The sequence below is a fragment of the Mesoplodon densirostris genome, chromosome 18 (genome assembly GCF_025265405.1).
Source record: "Mesoplodon densirostris isolate mMesDen1 chromosome 18, mMesDen1 primary haplotype, whole genome shotgun sequence".
Lineage (NCBI taxonomy): Eukaryota > Metazoa > Chordata > Mammalia > Artiodactyla > Ziphiidae > Mesoplodon > Mesoplodon densirostris.
This window is the reverse complement of record NC_082678.1, coordinates 56,031,975-56,055,896: the sequence shown is the minus strand read 5'-3', so window position 1 is coordinate 56,055,896 and position 23,922 is coordinate 56,031,975. Positions and strand designations below refer to the sequence as shown.

At 43.9% G+C, this 23,922-nt stretch overlaps 1 protein-coding gene across 4 annotated transcripts in view; it reads right to left on the bottom strand.

Moving 5' to 3' along the window:
* The window catches only part of HEATR6 (HEAT repeat containing 6), a 60,986-nt gene extending 49,696 nt beyond the window's left edge, over positions 1-11,290 (bottom strand). For all 4 annotated transcript variants that reach the window (XM_060081616.1, XM_060081615.1, XM_060081613.1 and 1 more), the window contains exons 1-7: positions 11,068-11,290; positions 9,072-9,179; positions 6,281-6,421; positions 5,687-5,802; positions 4,718-4,832; positions 2,933-3,034; positions 1,518-1,655 (exon numbers count right to left, since the gene is read on the bottom strand). In XM_060081616.1, the coding sequence (XP_059937599.1) occupies positions 1,518-1,655; positions 2,933-3,034; positions 4,718-4,832; positions 5,687-5,802; positions 6,281-6,421; positions 9,072-9,179; positions 11,068-11,286 (939 nt within the window). In that variant the 5' untranslated portion in view covers positions 11,287-11,290. The remainder of the gene's footprint in view (positions 1-1,517; positions 1,656-2,932; positions 3,035-4,717; positions 4,833-5,686; positions 5,803-6,280; positions 6,422-9,071; positions 9,180-11,067) is intronic.
* Positions 11,291-23,922: the final 12,632 nt, after the last annotated feature.

The window sequence follows — 23,922 nt, the reverse complement described above, 5'->3', positions numbered from 1 at the left end:
TGAAAGCATTCAGCCTTCTCAACAAAGGTTCTGCAAGAGATCAAGGTCTACAGAAAATGACTTGAGTGACTATTTTCTCAGGTCTCCCAAACAGGATACGCAGCTAGCACCACTCCAGATGCATAGGAGGGATGTTACTCCTTTACATACTATCCAGGTTTTAGAGCACTGGGGCTTTGTAGATATAAAGTAAAAGCCTGGGACTTCCCTGGTGGTCCAGTGGTTAAGACTCCACACTTCCACTACAGGGGGCACGGGTTCGATCCCTGATCGGGGAACTAAGATCCTGCATGCCGTGCGGCGCAGCCAAAGAAACAAAAAACAAAAAACTTAAAGTAAAAGCCAGTTTCTTTCTCTTCTGCTACTTCCTTCTTTCAGACATCCAAAGATCTTTGGAATCTGTGCTCTCCTCTGCATTCTCAAGGTCCCTAACCTTTAGGAGAGAAGGTCCTCATGACTTCTACCTTGAGTTATTAATGTGGCTCCAGACTCACACCCTTTTATTTGCTATCACAGTGATTTCTCTGAAATGCCCATCTGATCATATCACTCCCCTATATCAGATGCTTCATTTCCACCACCTATAAGATAAAAACCCAAACTCCTTAGCACACTGTATATGACCCTTATGATTTGGCCTCTGCTACACACTTGTCCCACCTTCCCGTCCACACACCTGACACTCTAGCCCATTGTTCAACTCGCATTCCCTAAGTCTGTGTACCTGTTGTTCCCTTTGAATAAAACATTCTCCTTCCTTCTCTATACTATTACTCATTCTTGAGGCTCAGGTTAGCCACTGTATCTTTTAAAAAGCACCTCCTTACTCCTCTATTGGTTGCCCTGAATGTGCTCCTAGAATACCCCGTGAATATTCTGTTGAAAGAAATCATAATACTGCACTGTAGTTGTTTATTTATCCACCTTCACTTTCTCCCCCAAATTCCTAAAACCACAACCTATGTTCCTAATGCTTAGCACAATGTCTGGGATATAACAGATGCTCAGTAAATGTTGAGTAAGTGAATGAGTGAAAGAATTTCTAATTATAAGCATTTTAATCAGGTATTACATTTCTAGGTGTAATACCTCAGCCGTATATCTGTATGCTTTAGGTTCTCCAACAGAAACAGGAGGGAGATGACAGCTATCTGGAAAGACTGGGAAATTTGGCAGGGGCAACAGAGACCTATAATATTTACCAGCTAGCCTTTTGGAGAAAAAGTCTGTTGACCTGTGGTGTTGAGCATTTGAGGGATGCGGATGCTTGGCTATGGGTATAAAGCGAATGCCCATTTTTATAGCTGTTACATTGCCTAGACCGCTTAGAAGTGTAAGATGTTCTAACTGGTAGTTTTAGCAGTCTGATGAATTTAAATTTACTATGCTAAAAACCCTAAGTTGAAATAAAATTCAAGGTGAGCCTTTGGCACAGCAGTGATGCAAATCATAGAAAACACACATAGCAAGCAATTAAAAACAATCCACAACTTAAATCTAAATATACGTAAATGTACCACAGCTGGTCGAGAAGTGCTGGATTCTGTCTGCTGCAGTTTGATGGGTGGTCGTCCATCATACTGAGGAAGTGGAGTGGGGTACAACACCGTGGGCATCTCTATGTTTAGTCCAGGGAGTCCATGGAACATGGTTTTCTAATGATGATGATTAAGGAACAAACACACATACAACAAATCATAAAACAGAATTATTCACCATGTTCTGAATCACACAGATGAACAGATTAACGTTTAAAAGCTTTATTAAGGAAACTGAGATGAGACAGAAAATAGATACCCTGAAGGTTTAGAGCTTAAAGGAGAGTTTAATTTCACCTAGACCAGAGGGATCTGGCTTGGCCAGATCAGGTTAAACTTTAGATTCTAGTTTATTTACTTACTACTTTTACTTACTAATTTAAAAAATTTATCCAATCAGTTTTGTCCAATATTTTATCTATAATTTTTTTAACCAATCTATCATTTTATTTAGCATATCCATGTCCAAATCTAGCTTTCTGTTATCTATTAGAGAGTAGGGGAGATGGTACAGGAAAAGAATTAAAGTTTTAGTCATGCTAAGTTATCATACATGGCTTTGATCTAAGGCCACCACAAAGTTTCTTACTATTTCTTGGCTGAACTGAAGACAGCTGGATGCCCAGAGAGGTTGATCTGACTCTCCCACTGACTGGCAGGCTCAGAAGCCAAAGAATGGCAGCCTAATGATACACATCTTGATTGGCCTGCTTACTACATGGGAGCTAAAGCCAAGGAGACGCACTGGTTCCTCTTTCAAGTCCAAACAGATTCAAGATAATCTAAAATTAAATAATCTACAGATCATACCTCATAACCTATTCCCAATAAAATTTTAGAATTTTCATAAATTTACTAAAGCAAGATTCAGTCTTTTCAGTTCTTAATTTTATGTATTTTTAATTAATTTATTTATTTTTGGCTGCATTGGGTCTTCGTTGCTGCACATGGGCTTTTCTCTAGTTGCAGCAAGCGGGTGCTACTCTTTGTTGCAGTGCACGGGCTTCTCACTGTGGTGGCTTCTCTTGTTGTGGAGCACAGGCTCCAGGCGCGCGGGCTTCAGTAGTTGTGGCTTGCGGGCTCCAGAGCGCAGGCTCAGTAGTCGTGGTGCACGGGCTTAGCTGCTCCACGGCATCTGGAATCTTCCTGGACCAGGGCTTGAACCCATGTCCCCTGTGTTGGCGGGCGGATTCTTAACCACTGTGCCACCAGGGAAGTCCCAGTTCTTAATTTTAAATACGTTTAAATATGAACATTGCATTCTTCTCTCTTAAAATACAATACCCTAAAGCTAGCCTTGGAGTAATGATGTAAACTGGTCCTTATGTCTGGGGTGTAAAGAGGAAAGACACTAACCACATGAGGACCTGGGGTTTAAACGGGCAATGCCTTACCTTTAGCACAGCCAGAAGAGCTCCAAGTTCATCAGTCTGTGTCAGTTTCATCTTCCCACCATTTAGAAGAGACTGTATACCTTTTAATGCATTTTGTAACAACTAGAGAGAAAAAGGAGGCCAAGTTAAAAGGTAAATGAAATTTGGTTGTTCAGGGACCAACTTTCTAGCACCACGTAGGATGGAGAAAGGAAAGTCTTTAGATGATGAAAAAACTTTAGACAGGGGAGGGGAAAAAAAAAGAGCAGAGATGAGGATCCAGAGAAGAAAGCTGATGAGCTACTACTAATTATTTTCTAGAAGAATGGAGTGCTTCTATTGAATAAGAGTGGTCTCTTCGTACGTGTTTATAAACCTGCACATACTAATCATGAGCAAGAAAAAAAAAAGAAGAGATGTTTAGTGGGAAGAGTACGATAGGAATAAAAATGTGGCAGCAGAGACTGGAAACAGGAAATCCCTATCATGCAGTAACCAAAGCAGCTCTTTTCACAGCAGCTCTTAAAAGCAAAGAAATGTATGTGGGGACAGGTTTCTAGAGGGCAATTCTGATCAAGATTAATTTTTTGGCCAGTAATGTCATTTCTAGGGTTCTGTCCTTAAGAAATACTCCCTACATGGAAAGGCTGTGAACTGCAGCCTTGTTTGAAATAGTGGAATCGCTGAAAAAAACTTTAATTTTCCATCAATTATGATAATTATTTAAGAAGCTAACCCTCTGCTACATATGAAACTTAACAATAATAGCAAGCACTTTTCCAAGCATATTTAAGTGCTTTTACGAACAGTTCATATACACCTCATAAGACCTCTACAAGGTGGTTATTTCTCCCATTTCAGAGATGAGGAACATGTAGGCTCAAGAAGTTAAGTAAATTGCCAAGGTCTCCCAGCTACAGCAGTTAGAAAGCATGAAGTGCATCAACAGGTATTGAAAAGATGTCCAAGATATATTAAGTTTAAAAAGGAGTGAGAGGGGCGTCCCTGGTGGCGCACTGGTTGAGAGTCCGCCTGCCGATGCAGGGGACACGGGTTCGTGCCCCGGTCCGGGAGGATCCCACATGCTGCGGAGCAGCTGGGCCCGTGAGCCATGGCCGCTGAGCCTGTGCGTCCAGAGCCTGTGCTCCGCAACGGGAGAGGCCACAACAGTGAGAGGCCCACGTAGCGAAAAAAAAAAAAAAAAAAAAAAAGGAGTGAGAGCTGCAAAACAGCATATTAAATATGATCCCATTTAAAAATTATAAATATGCTCATTTATATACAAAAAAAATCTGGGGGCATGTAGAACAAATTGTTCCCAGTGGTTCTATCTAAGCTGGGGACTATAAGAAACTTTCGCCATCTTTGATTTGTAATTTTTGAAATGTGTCACTTTGAATTTAAATCATGTTAATAAACTGTCATATTTGCATCGGTTTTTTTAAAAAAATAAAATATTGCGGATATTGTTGAAATCCACTCCTTTCCCTTCCAACTAAAAGACAGTCACTAGTCAGAAATTTTTTATTTCCACTTTTACAGTCAGGAGGGTAAAAATAGTTTAAGAACCTAGAATTGTAAAACAAACAAACAAAATGGCAAAACAAAACAAACAAAAATAATTTCTTGTAATTTAAACCTGAAAGATATGGGTTCAGCCTTTTTAGGTTATAAACATCCCCTTATGCCTATATCTCTAGACAAAACTAATACAGCAACAAAATTAAACTCTTTAATAGCAGCTTTTGTTCTACTGCTGCTTCTAAACACATCTGTAACAGTCAGAGGATTAGTGGTCTCACCTACCATGCAAAACGTGATATCATCCATATCAGATGATTTTGGAGACTGTAAAGTGGTCAAGAAAGCTTGGAAGCAGATATTTTGGTAGGGCTCCTCCAAGTACGGCTGTCCTGGCACACTAAAACACACATAGAAAAAGCAGCTCCAACTCAGTCGCCTTTGAAATGGGGCTTGCAAAAGAATAAGAATTAAAAGTAACAGCAATACTGACTAATGGAGTTGGAATATACCCTTGAATGAAACTGTATCATAGAAGATTGTGCACTCCGGTTAATTAACTACTGCTGTGGACGGGCACGAGGCTGGAACGAATAGGAAGAAGAATGGTTTCCACAGGGAAAAGTTACAGAAGTCTGCAGTGAAACAAGTACACAGAAAGCGAAATCTTTTTTTATTACGCTTTTCAGTTCTTAGAGGGAAATAATGCAGACAGGTTGTCAAGCTAGAATCACACAGCTGAAGCTGCCTTCCTAGCCACTGGACAACACTGCAATGTAGAGACAAGATATTACACATCAGTTCAAGCTTGTGCCACTCATTTTCTATTGCATGAATTTAGAATTGGGCAGTTGGGATTGGTTCTGTTTTCTTCAAAGAAATTGGCTTTGACAGATATATCTCACCAAAGCTTAAATTAATATGAATATATCCTTCTAGAAGATTTAATATGGTTAGAATTTATACCAACAGAAAACCTCAACATACTGCACATATATCACTTTTACCATATTTTAGAAATAAAGTCCTAGTCTAAGGTCCTAGTCCTTTACTTCTTCATAAGCTTTCTTCACAAGCAACATTGAAATTAAAAATAAACAACATAAGATGATGTCATTAGCAAAAAGCATGGGAAATGCAAAGTAGGTTATTTTTCTAAGTTGGCTCTGGCTTCAGACAGACTGAACCACCTACAAAGGGCCCATGAGAGGCCCTATCTCATTACACCTGGGAAATCTGACTGAATCCACATACCTGAGACATAAGTTTGCCATACAATGCACTGCAGCTCTCCTAACTTCAGGGTCCGACTGAGCCAAGTCACTCAGCTTCATCAAGAGTCCGCTCTTGCCAAGCAAGTCTGGGAGGTACTGAAACAACATCACAGCCAGTGTTGGCCGAAGAAAAGCTTCTAGGAAAACATTACTTTTTAAATAGATTTCTTTCTTCTTTTTTTTTTAACTAAAGGGACTTTAGGTACCAAAAGACTAGCTGCTAGGTAAATCCTTCAGATAGGCATGCAAAAATATGCCCCAAAAACATCAGTAAGGATCAGCACTCCCAGCCTAGGTTGTTGCTGAAGCTCTTTCGTCTTGGCTGCATAGCTGAAGGGTAATGATAATAATAATAATGATTAATATTTACCAAGTGCCAAGCACTTTACAAGTGGACTTCACCCTCAGAGGAACTATTTTACACGTGAGAAAACGAGGCTCAGAGTGACTGAGGAAGGGTGACTCGACGTTACACATCTAATGAATGGCAGGACAGAAACCTGAACACAGGCTTGCTGGTTCAGGGCCTGTGCCCCCAACCTTTCAAAGGAAAGACAGATGCAGTTTAAACTACCTTTTGACACTTTGAGCCATTGCAGTAAACCAGGGCTGCCAAGGCTTGGAGAATCTGCATGTGTGTCCAGGAACTGCACTGCTGAATAGCAGAAATAGTATATGCCAACAGGAAATCCAGGTTCTGTTCATCAACAATCACCTATCAAGAGAGGGGAAAAAATTATATGATCTAACTTCTAGAAAAATAGTCAATCCTTTTCAGACATGAATGTTCACCTGAATCAAGCTGTGTAAGAGACAGAGAGCGCACGTGTATCCATCCTTTTTGTGTCAAAAAAGATCAGCTTTAAAGACCATGAAAGTTTGATCGAGAGGACCCCCTCCCTGCCCCAGGGCCTTGCTCATTTCTTCCCCTTTACTCCCTCCACTCAAAGTAGAACCTGGCAAAGTCCTTGTAACTTTTCCTTGAACCAGACACTGGCCGCTATAAATACTCAGATATGTAAGACTCAATCCGCTGAAAACTTTTTTTTTTTTTTTTTTTTTTTTGCGGTACGCGGGCCTCTCACTGCTGTGGCTTCTCCCGTCGCAGAGCACAGGCTCCGGACGCGCAGGCTCAGCGGCCATGGCTCACGGGCCCAGCCGCTCCACGGCATGTGGGATCCTCCCGGACTGGGGCACGAACCCGCGTCCCCTGCATCGGCAGGCAGACTCTCAACCACTGCACCACCAGGGAAGCCCCGCTGAAAACTTTTAATTCAACTATGTTTCCTAGTAAACGCTCAACAAATACTTTGTGATTAAATATGTCTGCTGAATAGCTACTATGTCTCTGCCATGATGTGGGGAATATAACAGAAAGAGATGGCATATTCCTGTCCTTAAGGAGTTTATAATTTTATTGGGATAAAGTAGGCTAATCCAAGTACCAATTCATGGACAACTGAAATAAACTGCCACCAAATGTTAGAAACTTGGTTAAGGGCTGTGGGTGCCATGGGTGATTAGGAACTTTTCCAACTGCCAGTGTTAAAAAGATGTTACTGCTGAGAACAGCAAACATTCAGAAGCCACCACATCAGTTTGAAAAATTCTGAACTTGAAAAGAGCCTTATTTCATTTAGCAAGTCACATGCAGCATACACTGTTGCCTGGTTACCCACTGTTACCTTGGTTACCTCCAGCATATTCAGCCCCTCTTTTCTTGCTGGCAGAATACTGATCTTTTTTTTTTTTTTTTTTTTTTGCGGTATGCGGGCCTCTCACTGTTGTGGCCTCCCCCGTTGCGGAGCACAGGCTCCGGACGCGCAGGCTCCGGACGCGCAGGCTCAGCGGCCATGGCTCACGGGTCCAGCCGCTCCGCGGCATATGGGATCCTCCCAGACCGGGGCACGAACCCGCATCCCCTGCATCGGCAGGCAGACTCTCAACCACTTGCGCCACCAGGGAGGCCCCAGAATACTGATCTTATTTGGGTGTCTACCTTCCCCACACGAGACCTGAAGGTAAACCCCAATTCTGCTAAGACAGTGGTTTTCCACCAGTGGCAATTTTGTCCCCCAGGGAACACTTGGCAATGTCTGTAGACATTTTTGATTGTTCGAATTGGAGAGATGCTACTGGCATCTAGTGGGTAGAGGCCAGGATGCTGTTAAACATTTTCCAATGCACAGGACAACCCCTCATAGCACAGATTTATCCAATCCAAAATATCAACAGTGCCAAGGATAAGAAACCCTGACATAAGGGCTGAGCTGCATATTGTAACCATCTAGGGAGCACAGGTCTTCCAGGTGATTCTAATGGGCAGTCAAGGTTGAAATCCCTTGTTTAAGCCATTCATGGTAATACCATTCCCCTGATCAGACTGCTATAGAGGGGTTCTCCTATGACCTAGGTCTCTCCAGCCTGATATCAGGGAAGAGACTGCTGGAGAGTGAGGCAAGCTTCCTCATTGTTAAATAAAAGAGACCAAAAATAAATAGCTCTTTTGCTTCTGCTGGGTGTTATTTATTTTCCATGGGATGCCTGGATTTTAAGTGTGAGAGTTGCTAGCTGAGGATAACCCATCCACTGAGGATGGCAGAAGAGAAAGATGCCAGAAAGCCTCTTAATTATTAAGTGCCCTTAAAGCTGCATCCCTTGGGGCCTGTGATGTAAGATGCTTTTTAAAAAATTATTTAGCTATTCTGGCTTGGCTCTTCTGTTTCTTGCAGCCAGAAGCATCTTAGATTACATAATGCTAATTGATAAGTTTTGTGCTAACTACATTCACATACTCATGTGGTATAGCTTATAGTAACAGCCTCAAATTTTGAACTGTTCCTAAAAACAGATACCGGATTTATTTAGCAAGTTGGAGAAGATTCTGAAGAGAGGGGAGCTACAGTACAGACCTTGACATAAATAACAGGGATCTTTTTATCTAGGTCACCTTGCCCCTAAGCTACTTCTTATGTTTCTATGAAGACCAAAAGTAGGTGACAAAAATGGTAGCTTTGGGAGAGGGGAAAAAGTACTGGTAGGAAAGGGGTAGGGAATATTTCAATTTATTCATAGATATGTCTTAGTCAAATATACCTTTCCTGAAAAATTCTAAGACCTGGGGGCTTGAATGATATTGGTTTCCTGAACCAAATGGATAGGAATACCTCTGATGGACAAATCTGTAGAATCTTTTTTTGGGGTCAGAGTTATATTTGTTTTAATATAATTCTTAGTAAGGCATTGGCTTCTCACATTTGCACAGCTTCTGAAAAGACCAGCCTATCATACTTACCACAGATGGAGTATCTCAAAGGTACTTACTTATTCTCAAAATTCATGATCTGAATTACCTATATGATTACCTGTAGTGTATTAAGTAAATGGTGGATAAGCTGAGACAATTTGCTGACAAGATGATTCTGATTAAGAGGCACCAGCTGGCAAGCTTGGACAAGAAGAGTACTGACGTCCTACCAAAAAAAAAAAAAAAACAAAAAAAAAAACAGACAATGAAAAGGTGTTATACCTGTTAGCCAAGAGAAGACCCGCCCCCAACACAGCCAAATGAGAAAATAAAAGTGAACGTTCACACTCAAAAAGGGAAAGATAAAATATGAGGCAGAGAGTAGGATAACAGCATGTGCTAAAAAAGGAAAAGAATCAATATGATTTTTCTCAGGCTAAAGACTCCAGAGTCTCTACCTATGTAGAGACAGTACAATTAAATAACCAAAGAAAGGATTCCAGAATATAAAAGCACACACTTAAATTAAAAATACCAAAGGGTAAGCAAACCAAATTTGCAATGTCACTGGGAAAATCAGAAATGACACTTGTACAAATTTAATGTAAAATTAGGAATTCTTTTTACCTATTTGCAAATCACACTATTCATTCATCTATTGATGTTTATTGAATTAAAAGGCTCTGAGCACCTTCTCTGTGCCACGTAGTGTGCCAGGTCTTTGGGCTCCAGACATGAACAGACATATTCCTGAATCTCAAAGAGCTCACAATCTAGTGAAAGAGACAGAAATACTATTCACAAATAATTAAAGTGAATTAGGTGCTGAAAGAATTCAGTACAAATTCTGCAGGAATACAGTAATTAGGGAGGTCTTGTGGAGGTGATTTTTAAGCAGAATCTGGAATGATCTGAAGGATGAGTAAAACTCTGCCAGACAGACAAGGCACCGAAAGACACAGCAAGCAAAGGGAATGGAGTGGGCAGGCTTGGAACAGGAGTAGGTGTGGAACACCAGTATGTGGTTGAGGAACAGTAAGTTTTAAAATGACCACACACAGGGCACAGAAGCGGGAGATCCTCCCAAATCAGAGTTTTACTTTTCTAATGAGATTCTTTTCCGCTAAAGAAAAGGTCACTCTGGCAGGAGAGCAAAGAATGGTTTGGAGAAGGGCTGGAGATAATAAGTTAGAGGGGACCAGTGGGACAATCCAGGAGAGTCATCTTGCCTGAGGGCCTAAGGCTTTGGCAATGGGAAATGGGGTGGGGGGTGTGGACTGAGAAACATTTCCGACATAGATTCTGGAGAATCCAGATTGGATAGGATCTGGGAGGAAGGAAAGGTGAAGAACCAGTGTCTGCACCTTTGCTCTGTGCGACTGGGCAGACTCCATGTTTGTGTGTGTTGGGGGATGGGACGGATTGGGGATGTAGTGGGTGTATGGAGACAATGAACTAATTTTTAAGAATTGTCAAGTTTGAGGTGCCTCTGAGCACCAGAAAACGGTGGTAAGACTGGGTCAAGAGTTCAGGGAATTCAGTAGCATCCAAGGCCTGATGTGTGTGAATACTATTGCTCAGAGCCAAAGTACTTCTAAAGAGGCGGCAGAGAGTGCGGAGCTACATGGAATAACAGAAAATGGCCGGGACTTTGAGACACTTTAGTTCCCATTCTAGCTCTGCCTTTTGCCAGCAATATGACACTGGACCTTTTTTGTGAGCCTCAGTATGTTTATCAGTAAAACAGACCTAATAATACCCACGTTCTAAGATCCCTAAAACCGTGTACGGTACAGTACAGTACGTGGTAGTAAGGAATTTTATACACAAAGTGCTCTGAATGCGGGGAGCGGAGGGACGGGAAGGTGGCACCAGAGATGACACCTGCAATGTTATCAGAGCATAAGTTATCAAGCTGGGTTTTGAAAGAAGCTAGTTTGCCAGGCACGGCACGGTTCTTCCAGAAAGGGAGGGCGGAAAATGTGCCACGGACGGAGGGAGCAAACGAGCCTGCAACTCAGCACTGCGGAGTGGGGGTGCGAAAAGGCTAGAGAGGCGGGCGGCAGCCACCAGCTAAGGTCCCTGAAGGGTGGGGCCGGGGCCAGCGAGCCTACCTCCGGGGCCACGCCGCTGCCCTCGCTGTAGTTCTCGGAGATGAGCTGGTCGAAGAGCAGGTGTATCTCGGTGCGGCTGGAGCTGCTGTCATCCGGGCGCAGGGCGCAGAGCCTGGCTGACAAGCAGCGGAATCCACGGCCCTGCTCGAGGGGTGGCTCCCGCTGCGCCTCTTGCGCCGGCCCGCTCGGCAAGGTACCCACAACTTGAGCCGCCGCCATCTTTCCTACGTAGGGCCACAGGGAAATCCTTCCGGGGTATTCCCCGCTTCCGCGCGCCAGTTCCGGAAATGCCTGTTTCAAACCGGAACCTGAGGTGGGAGGGGTTCTGAGACTACAGGACCGATCCTCGGACTAGTGCCCTGTGAATGTATATCAGAAATTATGTGGGAGACTTTTTCGCCGCCCACCTCTCCTTGAGCCCTGACTGAAAAGGGGGGACTCTATTTGTCCTCCCAGAGAGTTTGTCACTGGGCAGGGCTGACATTCCTGTTTAGTACTAAGCGTTTCAGATTCAGTCTAGGGTTGCAGGAAGGCCGCTGTGGAGGGGCGTGGCAGAAACTGCTAGGTCGACATCCTTCTCTTCTTACATCGTATTGGAGCCCCTAATTTTTTCCCTAGACACAAAACCACCCCGAATAAAAACTGTGTTCCCCAGTATTCTTTGCAGCTGGCCGGGAATCCTGTAGATCTTAAAGCACCTAAACACACAGAAGTAATCTGGGAGTTCAAACTGAACCATGTAAAATATAACCTGCCTAAGGGTGACATGGTTGAGATTGGACACCCCAAGATCTCCTGAAACCTTAAAAGCAAGAAGCTGGAAAGGAAAAATAGCCATTTAAAAAGCTGTGAACAATTTTCAGTCACACCGGAAGTGAAGGCTTGAAATTTACATTTGGGCAGACGGGGAAAACCGTCTCTAGGACGTTTGAGTTATGCAAATATAAAGCAACTTCTCACCCATAACTCTTAGGGAAACCCTTGAAGTCACCCACATGTACATATTTTATCCTGTGAATAAAATACTTATGTTTAGCAATGAACATTGGTGATACGCTTTAGAAGAGCGAGTTCTCTGAGAACTTTGGGATTCTTTGAGGAGAAATACTTACTTTATTTTGAATTTAAATTTCATTATGTTTGTATATTATTTCTTCTTGGATGGGCGTATACATATGTATGTGTATTTGTGATACTCAAACATTTGCTCAAAGATCAGGAACTGAGAACTAGTCACTTATTTTTTTTATTTTTTTATTTTTTGGCCACGCTGCACAGCATGTGGAATGTTAGTTCCCCGACCAGGGATCGAACTGCGCCCCCTGCATTGGAAGAGCAGAGTCTTAACCACCGGACGGCCAGGGAAGTCTCTAGTCACTCATGTTTTAGTTTGAATTCTCCTAAAGCAGAGCCTCAGGTGAGGTTGATATGTGAGTGATTTACTCAGGAATGAACAGGAAAGAAAGGGGAATCAACAAACATATGTGCTATCCAGTTGCCCATTGCAAGGGCTGAATGATTGCTCCGTCCTCGGGACTTTATGAGAAGCCTTATGGAATGCTCTCAGAACCCCTGTCCTGAGAAATGGAAGGGGGGAGCATATACCTGCCAGCCTTTGACCTCTGTTGTCAAGTGTTGCTCCACCAAGCATTAATTCTCCAGTGCTTCTGAGTTGAGCATGCATCAGTGTGTAGTGGTTCCTGCAGGAGTCTCTTGTTGCATGGACAAAGAAGTCCTGAGGCAAAAGTGAGAGGTGTGGGCTACTAGGGTAGGAGTCTGACATGTTAGCTTGTGCTGACACGTAGTAGATGCAGGAGATAAAGTGGTTCCTATAGCAATGATTAGGATAAGACTATAAGGCCAAGAGTATGTGAAGCAGTGCATAGGAGTTGTCCAACACACTGGGCTAGAAGGACTTGAGACTTGGTCATCACCACAGTGAAGGTGGCATGAAAGAAACTGTGGAAAGGACCTAGGTTTGGTGTGGCTAATCTTAGGTCGAAATGTGGATGACCCACACTTAGTGTTATTCAAGACTGAATGACTCAGAGATTGTGAACTGTACCAGTCTGTTGAGTTCTGATGGAGTATACCCTTGTGGATGGCAGTGTGGTTTCTCCAAGGAAATGAACATGTCTACTCTCTGGTGATCACCAGCTGAAGGAAATGTATATCAAGCTCTCATAGAGGCCTTTGAAGGCCCCCGGCATTGGCTTGTATTTGGACATTAACCTCCAAACTGTGAAAAATCACCGTTTGGCAAACGCCCTCCCAAGAAAATCTCCTCACACATCCTTGTCTTTCCTCACTCTCAGTATTTTTATAATCTTACAGTGACTGAGGGGCTTTAAAAGGTGCTAAGTAAGTTCACAGATATTTCCTTTTATAAATTCTGCCTAAGGTGATCTGGAGCCTTACTCTGGAATTTCATTTCTTTCATGTTTTGGAACCCTGTTAAGACTTCGTTTTTATTGCCTCATTAGGGTCTGGATCAGACCCTGAAGTAGGCTTTACTTTACATCCCCCTCCATTTCTAATTCACATCCTTACTTCCTTCAGAACATTGACCATAATGTGTAGTTATCTTCTTTATCTGTTTACTTGTTTATTACCTGTTTCTTCTTATAGAATGTGAGCTTTGTGAAGGCACAGATACCATCTGTCTGGTTCACTACTGTATCCCCAGTGCTAGCACAGCACCTAGGATGTGACAGGCAACACACAATACCTGTTGACAGAATAAATGAAGTTACTATTATTATCAGAGCCCCCTATTTGCCATCTGTTGGTTGATATGAAAATCAAATGTTCTGTAAACTGTAAAGTTCTATTAACCTTAGGATCCAAATGAGGTAGATATTATTATTTCTCCCTTTTTACAGCCAAAGAAAGTTTAAATGGTTGAAAGAGAAAAAATTTAAGGTTTAAATGGTTTGTCAGGGGCAATGAAGGCAGTAGATTAGTCAACATCAGTCTACAACCTGGGCCAGTTGAATCTTAGGTCTGTGACTGTGAAACACATAGACAAGAAATTTCAAGTCTATTTTAACCTCCCACATTTCATAATGGGGAAAACAGGAGAGAGGGGCTGGCTTTCAGTATCCAGATCAACTGTGAGAGGCCAGGAAGGAAGATTAGCCTTGTGTTCTGTTCTAGAGTCTTAGAAAATTAGGACTAAGAGTCATTAGCCTATCAATTTGGTAATAATAATAATCATTTAGTCAACATTTACTTAATGTTTCCCACGTGTCAGGCACTATTCCAAGCACTTTATGGAACTAACTGTTTCTACCCTTGCAGCTCTATGAAGTATTGGGGTGGCCAAAAAGTTCGTTCGGCTTTATGGGGAAAACCCGAACGAACTTTTTGGCCAGCCCAATAGATCCTGTTATATAGATAAGGAAACTGAAACACAGAAAGGTTAGAACACTTGTTGAAGGCCACACAGTTGTGTGGTGGGCCTGGGTCTGAAATTCAAAGTTGGATCTCTTAACCACTATGCTATTTATATAACGTATAGGCCTTAGATTGTGACATGGAAGTATAGTTAAGGCCCTGACACTTATCTGCTATATGACTTTGAACAAATTACTTAATTTCTCCGAACTTCAGTGTCCTTATATGTAAAATGGTAGTGAGAAGAAGCATTGTCACAAGGTCATTGTAAGGATAAATTAGATGATACTTGTGGGGCGTATAACACAGTCCTTGTTGCATAGCAAGTGCCCAACAAATGTCATCTCACCCCCACCACCGCCTCCTCCTCCTATCACCCCTCACCAAATAAATTAAGTAGTATGGGTACTTTTAATGATGATGATTTTTTGTGGGGGGGCGGTTCGCGGGCCTCTCACTGTTGTGGCCTCTCCCATTGTGGAGCACAGGCTCCGGACGCGCAGGCTCAGCAGCCATGTTTCACGGGCCCAGCCCCTCTGCGGCATGTGGGATCTTCCCGGACCGGGGCATGAACCCGTGTCCCCTGCACCGGCAGGCGGACTCTCAACCACTGCGCCACCAGGGAAGCCCAATGATGACAATTTATTAAAAGAAACAATTAGTTTCCCTTCCCCACCACACCCCTGGTCATCTCCATCCACGGGCCCCCATTTTCATCTGTCTTCCTAGGCAAGGAGTTTCAAAGAGTCACATCTCTGAAGACAGGAACTCCAGGAAGGGATGAACAAGTATTAGAGAAGGATGGCCCTTAGGATGTCTTCATCTGCAAAATGGACAAAAAAATTAGGCATGAGACCTGCTGTTTGGGGGACCTGGATCCACAGAATACAATTGAGAGGCAAGAGTTCCCAGTTCTGGGAATCAATAAGAACCTGCCAGGAACCAGCAAGGCCATAAGCACCCCAAGGATTGTGGGTGGGTAGGAAAAATAATACATTCTGAACACAAGCAGGTTATTTTTAAAGTATGTGTTGATTCTGTTGTGTTCAATACAACTTAATTTATAATTAAGACTGAATCCTTGTAGCTTTCTATTATGCATTTTTTTCAATCAGTGGCTATTGACAATAAAGGAACTACCATGTTAGGCCCCTGAAATATTTTTATAGTAAAGGGGTTCTTATAGTATAATATGGCAATGTGCACCTAAGGCTTAAAATAAGCATACTCCTTGGTCATCAATTATACGCCTTAGAATTTATTCCAAGGAAGTTAATAAGGGCATATATACCAATTCAGTATTCACTACTGCCATATTAATGATGTAAAAAATAAGAAATATATTAAATGTGTATTAATGGGGGTTGCTAAGTATATGAACATACATGTGCATGAACATATGTGCATGAACATACATGCACATATGGAGCACACGTGAAGGGTATTAAAGATGATGGGATAGAAACATCAGTGTTGGTATTAAAAGTTGTTCACTAACTATTTCTTTTTTTTTTCTTTCTGGGCTGCACTGTGCGGCTTGTGAGATCTTAGCTCCCCGAACAGGGATCGAACCCGCGAACCCGGGCCCTTGTCAGTGAAAGCTCAGAGTCCTAACCACTGGACCTCCAGGAAATTCCCTCACTAGCTATTTCTAAGTGAAATAATCAAGAAATCAAAATAGGTATAAGATTACCTCATTTTAAAATAAATATTATGTATGTGTGTATGTGTTATAATATGTACCAAAGTGTTAAGCAAACATCATTTTGGGGTGGAGGGTTATGGGTGATTTTTATCTTTTTTTTTTCCCTCAGATAAATAGTCTGATCTTTCTCTAGGATATACCGGATAATGAAATTATTTTAAAGATTTGGAAACCACCATCCTGTGATAGGTGCTTCTTTTTCTTGGGAAGGGTGGGTGATGAGGCAGAGGCCACAGAGAGACAGGCTTCCGTCCCACTCATTTTTGGAAGGTCCTATTAGGGCCAAGCGTACCACCTGCCTGGTTTGGACATGGTTTGAGGAAGCAGGGAAGGGCCTGATATTTTTACCTGTCCTTAGTCCGAGACACATTTGTGGCCACAACCATTGCTGGCGCAGTGCTCCTCCGGATCACAGTCCCAGTCACCACTGCAGAGCTCAACGCAGGTGCCTACGTTAGAACAGACCAGCTGAACACCACCATGCTATAGACACAGGTGCTAGAGAGGACAGCCCTTGATTAAGGAGCCAATTCTACTTTCTTCTTTTGGTTCAATCCATAGTGTAATTTATAAATGATTACTCGCAGAATAACACTCATTAACATCTTATATGTTTCAGTGAAAAGCAATGCATTCACACAGTCTCAACAAAGCAAGGCCTACTTTAAAGGAGGGGAAATGCAAAGACGTCCACTTCAATGTCCTCACTTCTCCTCTCTGTAGGGAAAGGGGCAGAGAAGGGGAGACTCACATTTACCAAATATCAGCAAGGGTGCCCTGCAGTCACCTTGTGCAGTGAGTCTGACTGGCCCCATTTTATAAGAGTGGCCGCTGGGGTGCACAGAGGTGACTCTCCTACTAGTCAGTACAGAAGTGGGATCCAACCCAGACCCGCCTGGCCCCTAGGCCAAGCTCCCTCTGCCATCCCACAGGGTAAAACTGACCGTGACCTGAAGAGCACATCTCCAGATTTCAAGGAGTCACTCCTGACCTGAGTGGAGACTCCCCATGTTCCCAGAGCCTCAAGGTTAGTGTTCGAGGGCCAATGAAACAGGTCCAAGAAGCGGGTTAAGACCCCGCAAGGGTTTCTAACAAAATGTGTGCAGAGCTCTGGACAAATGTGTGCTGTGCTTGGGTTGGTTACTCAGCTGTGATCAGGAGATTCTCTACCTGATTCTGTCTCTGCACTTCTCTGGGTCTTTGTTTTCTCATATGTAAAAAGAAGCCCTTGGATCCAGCAGAGGTGGATGAAGTTCACTCTCCAGTGTCAACTCCAATCAATAGAGGTGGCTATTCTGATGCTGGGTTGAGAAGCACTGGGACACCCTGTCCAGGCTCAAAGAGAAAGAGTGCTATGATTGATTAGCAATGTCTGAGGATGTAAGATGGGGGCCTGGTGGGATGTCTACAATGTACCTGCAGACCTCAGAGAAGATCAACACCATCCCTCCATGCTTTTATTAGCCGTTGTTGGTTTATGGTAAGAGAATTGGGAGACTTGTCTCCACTCACAACAGTTTGGTCACTCATTAACATCTATTGATTTCTTACTATGTACAAAGCACAGAGGTAAGTTATTCAGGAAGTACGAAGATGTAAGATCGGGTTATTACCTTCAAGCAGCGTAGAGTCTAAGAATGGAGATAGGATTTATGTTTAAAGTACTAAAAGCAAAGCAGTATGTGACATGTGCCCTGAGAGAGATTTATCCAAAGGACTAAAGGAGCACAGAAAAGAGAGGACATTACTTCTAATTAATCAGGAAAGGTGAGTCTTGAAGTATGGAAATCTTTAAAAGGCAGAATTGAGACGGATGGTAGAGAAGAGAAAAGAATTACTAACCAAAGTTCACAAGGGGAAAATGCAACAGGGTGGGACTAGGGAGAGGTGCGTGAGGTACCCGGGGCACAAAATTTAAGGAGGCACTTGTGCAATCCTGGGAGTGAGCACCTCCTTAAATTTTGTACCCTATACGACTCATCTCCTTACTCTTAACCCTGGAATACAAGAAATACAGGAAGAATAGCAAATGGAAGGCTGGATAAGTATTAGGGAACATTTGGAAGTCAAGGCAGAAAGGTAAGCAGGGGACAAAGTTACAGAGGGCAGATCTTGAGGACCTGAAAAGTTGAGATTTCATTTGGTAGGTCAAGAGAGGGATGTGATGGCCGTTTACTTATGAAGATTATCTGGTGTGAAAGCATAGAATAGACCAGGATTCCACAAGCAAGCAAACTTCAGAGGGAAGAGAGGGGCAGGGAGAGCTGTTAGGAAATGATTGCACTGGCCCAAGCATGGAGTAATCAGGACTGGAAATACAGTGTGGCAATGGGGGTTGAAAAGGAAGGAACATGTGTAAGAAACAATTTCAAAGAATGAATGGTATTTGGGAACCAATTTAATGTAGCGGAAGGAGAACAAAGAGGAGACGAGTTAGAGTTGAATCCAATGACATTTAGGGAGAAGAAGATAGTGACGATCATCTAAGAGAGAAGAAAGTTGGAGGATTGATGGAGTGACAAACAGTCTCAGATGCTGCAGAGGTTAAAGGCTCTGGCTACTGAAGAGAGTCAAGTGATTTGTCAAGAAGATCTGGGAGAGTGATGGGGACAGCAATGGAGACTACAGTCAGTCTTCAAGGGATTAAGGAATGAGTTATGGGGAAGAAAGGGGAGAATGAAGGTTACCCCTTTGAGAATGTTGGTGGTAAAAGGAAACAAAGAGATTGGGATGATTCTTGGTTCACATATTTAAGAAAATATTTTCTCTAGGCGATCCAATTTATTTGCAGCAAGAGACAAAGAAACTGGAGGAGAGAGAGATGCTGGGGAGATGGAGGGTGGCTGATGAGGGTGCAGAAGTCTCCCCTTTTGGAGAGTCTAGATGGAGGGGTGACCCGGGGAAAGGAGGCGAGAAAGTAACAGCAGAAGCAGAGAGATCCTACAGTCAAGGTGGGTCCCTGCAGTGGCTCCTTGACAGGAACATCTTCCCGTCTCTCCTTTCTTCCCCTCCTGCCCCTGCACCCACTGGTCCCCGATGGCTTACTTTCTGGCTCCTTCATACAAAAAAGGACAGGGCTACCTTCTGCATGGACTTACCCAGAAGTTTCAAGGGTCTCAAGGCAGCCTGAAGCTCCTGTACCTCTGAGCTGAGGGTGACTAGGGTCACAAGGAGGAGGAAGCCTCCCAAATTCGTGCTGCTGTCGGAGGTCTTTGGTAAAGATGCAGCAGGGCTGAGAACAGCTGAAATGTATCCTCTTCTGTCCCCTGAGCTGGGATGAAAGGCCAAGGGTGGGGCTAGAGTCTGTGGGAGCCTAAGCCCTGCCCAGAAGCTGACATGTCCGGAGAACACACACCATGTATACCTCGGGTTATGCCACATTGTTACCTAAGCAAGTCTCTGAGCCAAGGGAACACCATCCTCTGACGGACAAATATGACTCCTAAACCAGGAAAGCAGTGAGTGACTGAGAAAGAAGGTGAATTCATTCACTCATTCCTTTTTCAACACAAGTATCAGATGTCTTCTCTGGGCCAGGCACATGCTGGGCATGAGGAATATGTCCTTACAGTGCTTACAATGTAGGAACTCGGTGCTAGCTGGTGAAGGTACAACCTGCTCTTTCACTTCACCCCTCCTTGTTCTGGGCCCTGGCACCTCTGGCCTAGAGGGCAGGGAGAGGCAGTACAACAGCCAGCAAGGGTGCTCTTAGGTCACTAAGGAGGTGACTTGAGCCTCCTTCTGGCTTGGTCTGATTCTTTCTACTCCTGGGCACCAGGCAGACGTGGTGGCCTTTGCCTGTATGGTAACGTGTAATTGTCTTGGGACGGAGTTCCACCTCTTCTTGTCCACGTTCATTTCTGAGGACCCAATTTCCTGATAGACGTGTTAAACTCTTCCAGAATGTCTCCTATCATGAAGCACTGGGGTGGGGGTGGGGTGTGACTGCAGTTACCAACCAGCTAGGCAGTGAATTTCATTTCCCCCCTTCTTGTACACACTCCTACACTAGAGGAGTGATTCTCTGAAACAAGCACTCCCCTTGGTTTTCTGGAGGGACAGGCCCTCTTCCCTCCCCAGTAGCAGCGGGGATGGGGGGGAGGCATGTATGAATTCTGGCCATCAAAACTGTGTTTCAGGGCTTCCCTGGTGGCGCAGTGGTTGAGAGTCCGCCTGCCGATGCAGGGGACACGGGTTCGTGCCCCGGTCCGGGGAGATCCCACATGCTGCGGAGCGGCTGGGCCCGTGAGCCATGGCCGCTGAGCCTGCTCATTCAGAGCCTGTGCTCCGCAACGGGAGAGGCCACAACAGTGAGAGGCCCACGTACCAGAAACAAACAAACAAACAAAAAACAAAACAAACAAACAAAAAACTATGTTTCATACGATGTCTCTCTTAATGTGGGATGAGGACGACTGCGCTGGTGGGTAATGGCAGGACCAGGTTGTAACCTCTTAACAAGGCCCTGGGAGCTGGTTGACTTCTCTTTACAAAGTGCAGCACTTGACATTGCCCCAGGGCCCCTGGTTCCTAATTCTGGGGCTGCAGGAAGAGAGCTGCCCTGTTCTGCTCCATTTGTCACAGTTCCTGAAATGCACCAGTGAGAGGTCCTTTGGGCAAACAGCTGACCTCACAAATTGCTAATACCCCTAGGTGGGTTAAGGAGTACATTTATGGGTTATTCATTATGCAATTTTGCAAACTACCTTAACTCAATCCTGCCTATCCCAACGCTGAGATTGGTTGGTGTCTAATTTCTGTAACAGGGTAAGAGCCAGAAAGAAACTTTTAGAGATGCTGAACGCTGACAAGAATATCAATCCATATGTAATTCCAAAATTTTTTAAATGCTACAAAAAAGTTTAAATTGCGCAAAACTCAAAGGTATGTTGAAATTAAATTCATTTCCTTTTAGATGTCCTCTTTTCTGATTTTATTTTGGGTACTCTGTTTTGCTGGTTCCCTAAGCTGGTTCCCTTAGTTTGTCCTTTTGGTTACTCAAAGCTGAGTGGGGCCTTCAGAGCCTTGGTAATGAGGCCCCCGTCTTCCCTGGATTTACCTTGGCATGCAGTTATTTTGTGCTGCCAGCTAAATAGACATTTAAGCCTTATAGTTTTATAAAGCCTAAGGAAAATTTTGTCCTGTGACAAAAAAAAATCTCAACAAGACCAGTAACCTGATTTGAAGCCCACCCCAGGTGTGACTGAAGGGCATGACAACTCCCAAATGCCATGTAGTGAGCACTGGCTTTACTCCAGGCTAGGTTCTTTACCGACCTCCTCACGTTTGATCCTAACAAGGCTGTGAGGTGGTCTGTTGGTTAGGAGTCTGATTGCTAAAAGAGGGAATTTAGTATGAAAATGCAAGGGCGTCATTTTGGCTTCCCTGGTGGCACAGAGGTTGAGAGTCCGCCTGCCGATGCAGGGGACACGGGTTCGTGCCCCGGTCTGGGAGGATCCCACATGCTGTGGAGTGGCTGGGCCCGTGAGCCATGGCCGCTGAGCCTGTGCGTCCGGAGCTGCAGCGGGAGAGGCCACAACAGTGAGAGGCCCGTGTACCACAAAAAAAAAGGAAAAAAAAATAAAGAAATTATTATTTATTTAAATTAATTTATTTTTGGCTGCGTTGGGTCTTGGTTGCTGCGCATGGGCTTTCTCTAGTTGTGGCGAGTGGGGGTTACTCTTTGCTGCGGTGTGCCGGCTTCTCATTATGGTGGCTTCTCTTGTTGCAGAGCATGGGCTCTAGGCACACAGGCTTCAGTAGTTGTGGCTCGTGGGCTCTAGAGCGCAGGCTCAATAGTTGTGGCACACGGGCTTAGTTGCTCCATGGCATGTGGGATCTTCCCGGACCAGGGCTCGAACCCATGGCCCCTGCATTGGCAGGCGGACTCTTAATCACTGAGCCACCAGGGAAGTCCTCCGCTTCACTTTCACATCTACTTCATCTTTCTTTCTCTGCTGACCATCTTCCTCTGTTTTTCAAACCATATGGTAGGGGGAATGTTACCTCCCCTGAGCCCTCTAGCTCAAGATGAGTCCAGAAAGTACTACATTTTCCCAATCACAAATTTAAAATGCCAGAGGAGAGAATTTTCTTGGCCTGGTTTGAGTCAGATGTCACCCCCGCCCCCCAAACTGACAATACAAACAAAGCTGCTGAGGGCTCTGTGTGTGTGTTTGTGTAAGGGTGTATGTGTGTGTGCGTGTGTGTGTGTTGCGGGGGTATTCAGGGAGCAATTGTAATTAGGAAGACACACAACATTGTTTCCAATACAGACAGGATTATTGCCATTTTACAGATGAGAAAACTAAGTCACAGAGAGATTTAGTAGCCTACCCCAAATGACAATTAAAAGGCAGAGCCAAGCTCAAACTCCAAAAGTAATGCTCTTCTCTAGAACACGTTACTATCAGGTTAGGTCCAAATCCTTAGAAAATAATTTTGATTCCTCTCTGTGGCACAGATGGATGAGCTTTTTTAAAAAAATAAATTTATTTATTTTTGGCTGCATTAGGTCTTTGTTGCTGTGCTAGGGCTTTCTCTACTTGTGGAGAGCGAGGGCTACTCTTCACTGCAGTGCGTGGCTTTCTCATTGCAGTGGCTTCTCTTGTTGCAGAGCACAGGCTCTAGGCATGCAGGCTTCAGTAGTTATGCCATGCGGGCTCAGTAGTTGTGGCACGCGGGCTCAGTAGTTGTGACGCATGCGCTTAGTTGCTCCATGGCATGTGGGATCTTCCTGGACCAGGGATCGAACCCATGTCCCCTGCATTGGCAGGCTGATTCTTAACCACTGCACCACCAAGGAAGCCCTTAATGAGCTTTTGAGGACATAGAATTCTACTTCATCTAGTATGGCACTAATTGTCAAGATTTCATTAGCAGAGCACAATTGCTCTGAGCTAAGCCGCTTGCTAGAGAGGATTCTGAGCACTCAATCAGATCAAAGGGAGGGCTCATCCACCTAAAACTGTACCTTTGGTTTTAGGAGACTTGAGGAACGACAGGTGGCTCTTATTTCTGGCTGTTCAGTAGGTCATTCCGAGGTTGTGAAGATAAGACCAATGCTTGTATAGCACAGGAGATAAGAAAGAGGACTTTAGAGTATGACAGATCTGGTTTACATCTGGCTGCACTGCTTGCTAGCTGTGTGATTTGGGGAAAATTACTTTCCCTTTCTGAGCCTTACTTCCTCATCTGCTAAGTGGGCATAATTCCTACCTCATAGGGTTGTTGGGTAGACTAATGTATATGGACATATATGTACACATACCTAGTCCTGGCAGAGTCCTCAAAGCTATTAAAAAAGTAAAGGGAATGTATGTCTTTCTATTCCCTATAGTAGGGCACTTGCAGACAACTCAGGCAAAACTGTATCCGTTCATTAAAAAAATATCACAGAAGAAAGAGGAATCGGAATCTGTCCATATTTTATTCTGCTGGAAATCATAAACCCAACCAAGAAGAGACTCCAGGGCTTAACCTTCTATTACTGTCAGCTCAACGACTATCTGTGGGTTCATGATTCCTGTATGGAGGTCAGGAAGCTTAGCATGTCACTAATGTCTATCTAAAGAGTCATTAGCAGAGGAGGGTCAGTTGAGTCACAAACAATCTTTTTTTTATTTCCAGGAAACTTCATTGTTTTATTTTAAGAAATTGCTGCAGCCCCCCGAACCTTCAGCAACTACCACCCTGATCAGCCAGCAGCCAGCAGCCATCAACATCGAGGCAAGACTCTCCAACAGCAAAAAGAC